Genomic DNA, 10516 nt, shown 5'->3' with positions numbered 1-10516 from the left:
TGCTAACAATTCCCAAACTTCAGTGGCTTGACATAGAAAAATTTATCTTTGCTCTCACAGAGTCTACTTGAGTCAGTGAGAAATGTGGATGAAGGGAGGGTTCTGCTCCACTTATTCACTCAGGGACTCAGGCTGTTGAAAATGCCACCACCCAGAATGTCACCAACTGCTGCAACAAGTGAAAAGAGAAACTGGAGAATCACGTAGGGGCTTTTAAAACATAATTTCTGCTAACATTTTATTAGCTACAATATTAGTCACATAGTCCACCTATTTCAAGGGGGTTGGGAATATAGTCTTCTGTGTGTCCATTACAGGCATGCCAAAGAATGCAGGTGACCGAGGGGACACCTTAGATGTGACTGGTGGAGGAGTGAGGGAAGAGCAGCAGCTTGAGAAAGAGGAAAGGCAGTACGCCTTACTTTCTGATGAGTTGCCTAGTTCTCTGTCTGAGTTGTACCCAAGTTCCACCTGATTAACATTCTGTTAAGAAAAGCCAGAGAGCTACAGCTTGAGGGCCATTTATATATAATTATTTCATAAACACGGAGTAGGTTTTTTCCTATGATTCTGTCTCTTCCACTCTAAAAGCCCAATTCCTAAAAGCATCCTGCAGGAGGAGAGGTAGGGGTATAATATACCGAGACTCCTTCCCTTTGGTGTTAAATCTCTTGAGTTTAGGGACATCACTTAACCACTAGTTAGGTAATAAAAATAATATAAACCAAATAACTTTAATTGTACCAGTCTCCAGATGTAACTGACACCATACTTCCTCCCTTATGCCCATATGCCTCATTAGGAAACCAGAGGATGAAGGGTTGGGAGAGGAGGTGGAACAGCGCTGATGTGGCCTGAGGGGTTCCAAAGGTGACAAGCTTTCAGTAAACCACTAGAAGGTTGGATTGAACTGGACTCATTTGAAGAGGTTAATACAGAATGAACAGAGAGGAAATTGTGTGTGTGGCGGTGGAGTGAGAATTCTTTATGCTTTTATATTTTGGAGTGAGAAAAAAATCACTAGTGGCATTTGTGATACATGTGGATTAAAACACACTTTTTTTCCCATGAAGCAAACCTAACAAAATCTTGGCCAACTTGGTAGGGGACTCTGGAGTGAGAATCACCCATCAGCGTTGTTCCCATCAGGCCAAACTGGCCAAACCCTCAGTCACTGCGTGTGGGCTGCATGAGGAAGGGAATGGCCCCGTGCAAGCACTCCTTGCAGATAAGCATCAACTTGTTCCTTGAAGGGGGTCTAGGCAGCATATCTCCGTGTCCACCACAGGCTGTGTGCCCATAGCACTCTCCTTGTTTTGATTTTTACTTTGAGAGGAACTCTAGAGATCTAGCCAGACTGTGAATGTCTGAAAACTCCAGGAAATATATCTGGCTTGAATGGAAAGCCTGAAATGTAATCAGCTTAGTTGTGACCCATTTCTCCCTCACTGGTTAGCTACTAAGAGGATTTTCTTTTCTGAGGCCTTTTGTAGGGAATAATGTGTATCATGAGTCTTAGGGAATGCATGGAATTTCAGTATTCACCAGGAAGTACCCCAAGTAATAGGAAAATAGACTTTGCTCTTCTTCGAGAGTTTGTTGATATGGGAGATGAATTAAAATTTATTGGACACCTACTGTATGTTAGGTACTTTATTTTACATAATCTCAAAATTGTCAAGAAGCACTGTTAAGTGTTTGTTAATTTCCTCAGTTTGCAGAGGAGAGATTAATGCTCAGAGAGGTTGAATGATTTTCCAAAGATGTCAAGACAAGGAAGCATAGGCTAGAGAGAAGACCTCATGGATCAATTCTATAAGAGTTTTTCTCACTATTGCATTTCTTGTACCTAATAAGTGTGTGGCTTAGAACAGAGGACCAATAGATATTTTTTGACTGAATAATGTGTGGCAGCACAAGTATCCAAAAATTACATATATGTAACTTTAAAATATCGGTCTTTTTTTTATAATGAAAGAAATACAGCATTCAGGAAAAGTCATGAGATCCAAGATAAAATAAAAAACATGTTTTAGTTGAATCAGAAAATACAGTCTTGTGGTTTACTGTTGTGGACTGCTCTGGCTAGTTTCAGGAACTGTAAACCCTCTCCCATGTCTAAGGCTGTGAGGGACCTCCGGAATGCGAGCAACAGGAGAAAAAGTTTGTCTCTGATAGCAAAGGCTGCCTCAGTTTCCTGTCCCTGCTCCCAAAGCATGGTCAAAGGTCCAAGACCAGTAAGTCTTCTCACAGCAGGGATCAACCTAAGCCAGACTTGACCACTTGGGAGGCCATCATGGAAGGACTCAGGGGGCTGCAACAAAGAGCGAGCAATAGACCCATGGCCCCCAGCTATGTGACATAGCCTGAGTTCCCATGTCCTCTGGTAGAAGCGCTTCCTGTCTCTAATCCCCTTAAGCCTGAATACCTGATGGGGAGGGGTGCAGCTCCTTGCCTTGCCAGAGCATGTTCAGGAAAAAATCTGGCATCACAAACAATTCCTGAAAAACCTGTGAAATATGCTCTGCTAAGAGTGCTTTCATTCATATGTTAAGGGTTCGAGCAAGAAACCCTAAAGTTTCTGCAAAACTCTCTTCCTGACAGACTCTGACTCAGACTAGGCCCTCAGATTTCTTTGAAATGTTATCTACTGTTTGATCCTTGCCACCCTGTATTCCTGTGTATTACAACCCAATAAAAGCCCTTGGAAGAAGAGGCTCAATGCCTTTTCCCCCTGAGAAACTGGCTACTGCTCAAGGCCCTTTTATTTTGAGGGATCGGCCACCTCTCCTCCCCAAGCAGATCATGTCATGTCTTATTTACTTTCATCCATGGTGGATGAAGGGACTTGCCAGAAAAGTCGCCCCCACAATTTACCTTTTGCACCATAATGGTTCTCTGAGTCTGGTCTTCTAAGTGGCAGATGCAGCTGCTTCAAAGCAATAGAGCTATAACTCCATCACATAAAACTCCACCACACAAGGTGTTGAGAAGAGATCCATATAGAGGCATGGTCACAGAATTACTTGTCACCCATCATCTGCATTCACTTTTACAGTACGGTTGGAAATTCTAGGTTCCAGGATCCAGGTTTGATTAATGAAATATTAAATGAATTTTGCCAAATTATGTTAACCATGGTGCTCAGAATAGCACTGCCTTCTGGTGTCTCAGATATTTTAGTGAGAAACTGAGGGAAGGCAGTATCAGGACAGAATTTGACATCTGCTTTAGAGTTTGCTTTCTGAAGTCAAGAACCAGACAAAGGGTGAGTTTTCTGACCTTAGTCAAGAGATGTAGCTCCCTCACTATGGGTTCTCACTAAGCCTGTGATCTGGGCCACAATAGACTTCAGAGTGTCCAGGGGCTTTTCCACTGCTGTGCTGACCTACATCGCCATGGATTACCAATAATAGGATTTACCACTTAGAAGCCAAGGCTATCTTACTCAAAATTCTCAAATTATTTTCTTACAGAGGAACATGGCTTCAGTTTCCCACTATTTCCTGCTAGTTCTGGCCTTTTTGGATTTACATGCATTTCAGCTACCCTGTCCACCAGGATGTACCTGCTCAGAGGAGAATTTTGGCAGGTGCGTTGTGCTAGGATGATGCCACAGAGCTGTAGGAGATGGGCTTTCTTTGTGGAGTTTTTGGAGTGGGAGTATGCCTAGAATTTGCAGGGAATTAGAAAAAACTCTATGACATTCATTCTAGTTGGTACTGAACTTTGGTGAACTGTGAGCTTTTACCAAGATAGGTCTAAATGTTTTATTTTGAGTAAGTAATGTTTTTTCTAATTCATAGTCTAATGCCAGGATGAGCTCTTACCACCTACCAGTTTTCTGATGTTCATCTTAAAGCTTTTCTGTTTCTTGTATAGGACTCTGCAGTGCATGTCTATCTCTTTGAGAAAGATCCCAGGGAAACTTCCTGAAGAATTCAAGCAAGTAAGAATTGAACGTTCATCCTTATTTGAGCTGCCCAGAGGATCTTTTGTTAACATGAGCACAGTGGAATACCTTTGGCTCAATTTTAATGATGTCACTGTGATCCACCTAGGAGCCCTGGAGCACTTGTCAGAACTGAAAGAGCTGAGACTGGAAGGGAACAAACTTCGTTCAGTACCCTGGACAGCATTCCGTGCCACCCCTCTCCTGAGAGTCTTGGATCTCAAACACAACAGGATTGATGTACTCCCTGAGCTGGCTCTTCAGTTCTTGGTCAATCTGACCTACCTTGATCTGTCTTCCAATAGGCTTACAGTTGTATCCAAGAGTGTCTTCATGAACTGGCCAGCCTACCAGAAACACCAGCAGCCTGACTGTGGGGCCAAGATTCTCTCTAGCATGGTGCTGGCATTGCACAATAACCCTTGGCTATGTGACTGTCGCCTAAGGGGACTCTTCCAGTTTGTAAAATCCACCAGCCTCCCAGTCATCCTGGTGAATCCCTATCTGATGTGCCAAGGTCCTCTCTCCAAGGCAGGGCAGTTTTTTCATGAAACTGAGCTCAGTGCTTGCGTGAAGCCCCAGATCTCAACCCCCAGTGCCAATGTCACCATCCAGGTGGGACAGAATGTAACCCTGAAATGCTTGGCACAGGCCAGCCCTTCACCAACCATTATATGGATGTATCCCCTGAGCATGTGGAGGGAATTTGATGGTAAGCCACATGCACTCTCTTACTATGTCTGGGAGAATGGGGAAATCTATAGTGACCTTATCCTCAATAGAGAGGTACAAAAATGGGTGTAGGTAAAATTGGGATGGGCCTGAATTATACATATCACAACAAGGTAGTATTACACTATTGGCATTCTTTTGAATGATTACATATGTATTTATATAAGATATATATAATATAGATTTATAAACATATATAAATATATAGATATATATGTTTCATATATAAATATATATGTTTATGGATTTACATGCAACTCAGCCATCCTGTCTGCCAGGATGTATCAGTATGTATATTTATATATAAATCATATATATCTTATATAGACATATGTAAATATATATCTTGGAGTTGACTTAACATTGTATAAGTATTACAGAATTCTATGAACAAATATAATTTGGGGGACTTTCTAGATGCAAAATACTATACTGTGTATTTTTAAATCATAGTAATTTCTGACTAGAATCAATTCTAGAGATTATCCATTACATATTTTCTAAATTTGCCTGAACAGACTCACCTGGGCTGTTTGTTTGAAATAATATTTCCAAATTTCCTCTGCCCTAGAAATCTGAGTTAAGTGAATCCAGGGGAGGACCTGAGAATATATATTTTAACAAGAGTTTTCTCCTCCCCTACTCTTCACCCCCACACCCTAGCTAATTCTTAACATCAGGCAAGGATGGGAAGTCCTAGATATTGACTGAATTTTATACTTTTTACCACTTTGTTGACCAGACCTTACTGATTTGAAGTTGTAATACTAGGATCCAGAGAGAGGTGGGCCCGTGGACCCCAGAACTGGGATTCAAACCTGCCTCTCATTTCCTGAAGCTCTGTGCTTGCTCTGCTTTTATACCTCAGCTGGAATCACCTTTAATGATACCCTGAAGGTTGGGGCACATCACAAAGCCAAGATGGCCTCTCAAGTGGCATCTCGAAGTTGTCTAGAAGACAACTAGAACTATCTGAGTAAAACTTGAGAAATACAGTCATTCAACCAGAAATTTGTATATGTGGCTAAAAACCTCTGAATGATCAAGAATACTGAATTAACTGAAATTTTGACTTTTTTCCTACCATTTTGATCATATTTTATAGGCTTGAAGTTAAACACCAATGAAAGTAATACAGGATTTATTATTGTAGCTTCTTTGAGAACAGTGAAATGCACCCAGATATTATCTTTTGTGATGCTCTGTAATTAGTCTCCTTGCACCATCTATTCTGTGAGTAATAATAACAGCCAACACAACCACTTACTATCAATCTTATTGAGTAAGTACTATTATCATCCCATTTTACTGATGAGCAAATTTAGGGAAAGAGAACCCAAAGAAATTATAAAAAGCCATAGACCTAGTAAGGGATAGAACCCAGGCATTTGGCTCCAGGTTCTAAATCACTCCACATCCTGGGGGTGAGAGGGCAGCAGTGAAGGTCACAATATTGCACAGTCACACAGTTGTGAGAGATATCCTGGGAACTATGGTGCTAGCTCAGCAAAGCTAAGGTAGTTTGGTGGAAGCAGCTGATGTGGTTGAAGAACTTCATAGACAGAAGGACAAGTTTTCAGATCAGTTGCTGCCTCTGAATAGCATTCATTATGGGAAAGCCACTTAATCACTCCAACCCTCAACTTTCTATGTATAAAAATTGGGTATTTGTCCTAAAGGGTTGTTGAGAGGCAAACATCTGATACCAAGTACATGCTTAATAAATGGTAACCACCACCTGTAAAAAAAAATGGCACTGCTAGACACTCCAGTTGTCTATCAGGGAAATGCATAACTGTTTTGCTCTCTCTCCACCCAGTGTTGACCTCATCCACTGCAGAAGATGCTGTTCTGTCAGAGCTGGTCATACCTGCAGCCCACCTAGTAGACAGGGGCAATTACACCTGTGTGGCTTCTAATTCCATCGGCAAGAGCACTGTTGTCATCTCCCTCCATGTCCAGCCTCTTCTGGTTCTGCCTGCATCCCATTCTCTTTCCATCCCCTCACAGGGTAATGTCTACATCAACCTGCGGGTCATCAAGCAAACCATGCGTGGGGTCCTGCTGGAGTGGTTTACAGTGGGCAAGACCTCTGAAGAGAAGTGGGCCACCCTCTATGTTGCCTCAGATGTATCCCTCAGGAAGGAGGTGGTTTACATCGGGCCTGGAATCAACACATATGTTATGGATGACCTCCTCCCGGGCACAAAATACAAGGCATGTGTCAGCCTCGGGGACCAGCCACTTCACCAGGGCCAGTGTGTGGTCTTTGTGACAGGCCGGGACTACAGTGGGTTGGACGAACGGGAGCGCTTACTGCACATCACGGTGGTCCTGTGCGCTGTACTGCTGGCTGTGCCTGTAGGTGCCTATGTCTGGGCAGCCCAGGTCCCCTGCAACTGCAGGAATTGGGGCTTTCTCTGTTGTCCTCGTCATAGGAAAGCCCCCAGGTGCCCACAGGCAGCCCCACAGCACAGAGATCTCACAGTGGTGTGTGAGGACAGCCTGGGACACAGGGACACTGAAGGACGGTGAGGGAAAAGGAGGACAGGGAGATAATGGCTGAAAAGCCTGGGCTAGATCTAGAGAAGTGTGGACCTCCAGCCCCTAAATTGACCTGTGGCAGCTCAGCTGGGTTTGATCTATTTATTCAACAAGTATTTATTGAGCAACCATTGTGTTCTTGGCACTGAACTTGCTTGACACAGTGAACAGTTCTTATTTTCATGGAGCTGATGCCAGTGGAGCTTTATTCTGTCTATTAATCATTTTTATTATTCACAATGTCTGAAAATTAATAAATATTTCTATTTCCACATATATAGTTCTATAACATTTACATGTTTATATGTAACATTCACATATACTATTTCACATGTGTTATCCTATTAAAGAAAAATAGAATTGGACCCCTTTGTACAGGTGAAGAGATGAGGCCCAGAAAATTACATTACGCATCTAGCAGGTGGTAGAGGCCGTGCTCCAAAGAAGTTCTAATTCTATTGTTTCCTCTAAACGTCTGCTTTGCAGTATTCTTGTTCTCCTATTGTTCAGAAAGTGTTATTCTCCCTCTTAATGGCAACTCCCAATGACATTGTATAAGTTTCAAAAAACTGTCCTTTGAGTGGTAAGAGCCTGGTGGGTGAAGCACATATGATTGTGGGTGTCCATGTCCCCAAGGGCAATCTTTGGTGCTCCAGAGAGCCTGGTGCCATTAGCACTGAGCAATGGCTGCAGCCCAGGGCTCCAGAGTATTGGCTGCAGCCCAGGGCTCAGGCTCCGGAAAATGTTGGAATGCAGGCTCATGAGGAATGGAGGGATCTCCATGAATCCAAGAGACAGTTCACCATCCCTTTGGGAAGCCAAGCTGGTAAAGACCAGAATTTAAACTCACATCTCTCTCCCCACAGCTTCTCCCATTGGTCACAAAAAAACACCCTGGTGGCTGTAAGCATACGCTGACCTCTTTGTAACATCCCCACAAATGTTTCTCCCTCCTTCCCACCTTTTCTTACCAATTCATTCTCATCTTTCTAGGTCTATCTCAAGGATCATGTGCCCCACTAACCTTCCTTGATTCACACCTCCAATAAAAATAAATAGAATCGAACAGGATATGCAATGGTTTCATTGGTTGCAAGCCCTCAGGGGCACAGACCAATCTTCTTGCTGAGGCTACTGGGCTCATCCAACACCTGGACTGTGTTGAAAAATCAGTGTTGATTATAACTAATTTTTAAAAATTAAAAGACTGCTCTCATATTCAGACCAATTGTTCCCTCATTTCTTCAAGGTTTTATTTATTTTCTTCTGAGCATTCATTAGAAGAAAACCATTTTAATGAACATTTTGAGTCATATAAAAAGTGAAGAGAATCTCATTCCTTCCCATCAGTCAGCCATAATAATTTTTAACATTTTTTAATCTTATTTCATCTAGTTCTGACCCTCAACTGTTTTTTAAAAATATTTAAAAGCAAATACAAAGTTCCACAGTTGACTTGTGAGTATTTTTGTTTTATCTATAACAAATTAAAAAGGGTTTTAAAAAATTAATTAATTTCTTTTTAGAGATTGGGGAAAGGAGGGAGAAAGAGGGGAAGAGAAACAGCAATGTATGGTCGCCCCTCACACACTCCTCCACCGGGGACCTGGCCTACAACCCAAGCATGTGCTCTGACTGGGAATCGAGCCAGCGACCCTTTGGTTCACAGACTGGCGCTCGATACACTGAGCTACACCAGCCAGGGCCCAAATTTAAAAAGTTTTTAAAAAATGCTATTATCATACCTAAGAACATATATTTTAAAATTATATGCACATACATAGTTATGTATGTAGAAACAACACATTCATATATATATATATATATATATATATATATATATATATATATAGCAGAATTTGTTCCTGTGAAGATTCCTATGGTCAATTTTATAGAAAAGGGTCAGAGTAAGGTGTGAACTTGAACTTCTATTTGCTTCTGAGAGTCAGGTGGATTTGGTGAACAGGGATAGTGTTCAGCTGCTTCTGTGAACATGACAATTTAAGGAGAGGAAACAGGTCTACAGAGGATCTCTGGGAATCTAACTCTTTAAGACCCTAGACTTCCTTCCCTTTAACAAATCCTAGAGCTAAGATGTACATTACTCAGATTGATTAGACAATATGACAGTAGGAATAAGAGCATAGACATGGCATCCAGTTTCTCGGGCTTAAATGTTGGCTTTGCTTCTTGCTTTGAAATATCAGGTGAGTCACTCCATTGTTCTGTGTCTTAATTTCCTCATCTGTATAAAATGGGGATAATAATAGTACCAACCTCATAGGTTTGTCTGGATGATTACATGAGCTTTTACATGTAAGGCTCTTAGAATACAGCTTGTCACATAAGCCCTCAGTAAACATCACCATGATAAATGTAATCACTGTTTATGCTGTCTGTGTGAGTTTATGTGTGTGTTTTTTAATGTGGCTCAGCATCCAGACTCAGAGATTTGGAACATCAGATCTTATTAGGGTCACATGTGTGTTTACGTGTATAAATATATAAGTAGTGACATAATATTTATGCTAATATCTTCACATGTTCTGTTTAATTAATGTCTAAAGGTGCTATAGTTTTAGACTCAGTTGTGCAATTTTAGAGCACTGTTTTTGATTCAGGAGATATCTGTAAGAAGGGCTACTCATTTTTAGGATAAAGCCATGGTTAGTCTCTGGCCTCTGCTATTGGCAACCTGAGGGAGGAATTTTGTCCTTTTTCTCTTTTCTTTTTCTAGCTCATTACAGTCTGTATCCCTAACACCTAGCAGAAGGCCTAGCACATGTGACATACTCAGAAACTGTGCTATTAAAGGAATGATTGAGTAAATTATATTGGAAGTGGACCTTAACCAAGGAGATACATTTGTGGAATTTTATGTCATGCAAATACCCTCAGCATGATCAGCTTGTTGTTGCAAAATAAGATCACTTACTTTATTGATCACAAATTAAGCCATCACTGCCTCATTCAGCAAACTAGTCCCTTTAAAGCACCACCTCCCTAAAAGTGATTTCTGTTAGTCTTCTAAGGGGTCTTTCATGTGTCCTCTCCACATGCCAGTCTGGCAGCTTTAGTCCTCATGTGGCATCTTCACTACTCCCTTGTCCATCCTTCCATGGCCAGGACCCTGAAGACTATCAAGGAAACCTCACTGCCTGCCAACAGATGCCAACATCCACGTTAGGTGAGCTGACCCTCCTAACTTGCTCCTGCTGATACAAAAAAAAAGGTTCCAATGTCCAGCATTGGATGAAAACATCCTGGAGAGAAGGATGTGTGGAGGGG

General features: G+C 41.7%; 1 protein-coding gene across 1 annotated transcript; it reads left to right on the top strand.

Annotated features, from left to right (window-relative positions):
- Positions 1–3449: 3449 nt before the first annotated feature.
- On the top strand, positions 3450–8452 carry LRIT2 (leucine rich repeat, Ig-like and transmembrane domains 2). The gene is made up of 3 exons (XM_037144219.2): positions 3450–3592; positions 3883–4664; positions 6504–8452. The coding sequence occupies exons 1-3, from the start codon at positions 3483–3485 to the stop codon at positions 7217–7219; spliced, it is 1608 nt and encodes a 535-aa protein (XP_037000114.2). The 5' UTR covers positions 3450–3482; the 3' UTR covers positions 7220–8452.
- The last annotated feature ends 2064 nt before the right edge of the window (positions 8453–10516 follow it).

Source organism: Artibeus jamaicensis, unplaced genomic scaffold (genome assembly GCF_021234435.1).
Source record: "Artibeus jamaicensis isolate MK-2021 breed Jamaican fruit bat unplaced genomic scaffold, CSHL_Jam_final contig_332, whole genome shotgun sequence".
Lineage (NCBI taxonomy): Eukaryota > Metazoa > Chordata > Mammalia > Chiroptera > Phyllostomidae > Artibeus > Artibeus jamaicensis.
Note: the sequence above shows the minus strand (reverse complement) of the source record. Positions and strands in the feature narration are given on the sequence as shown.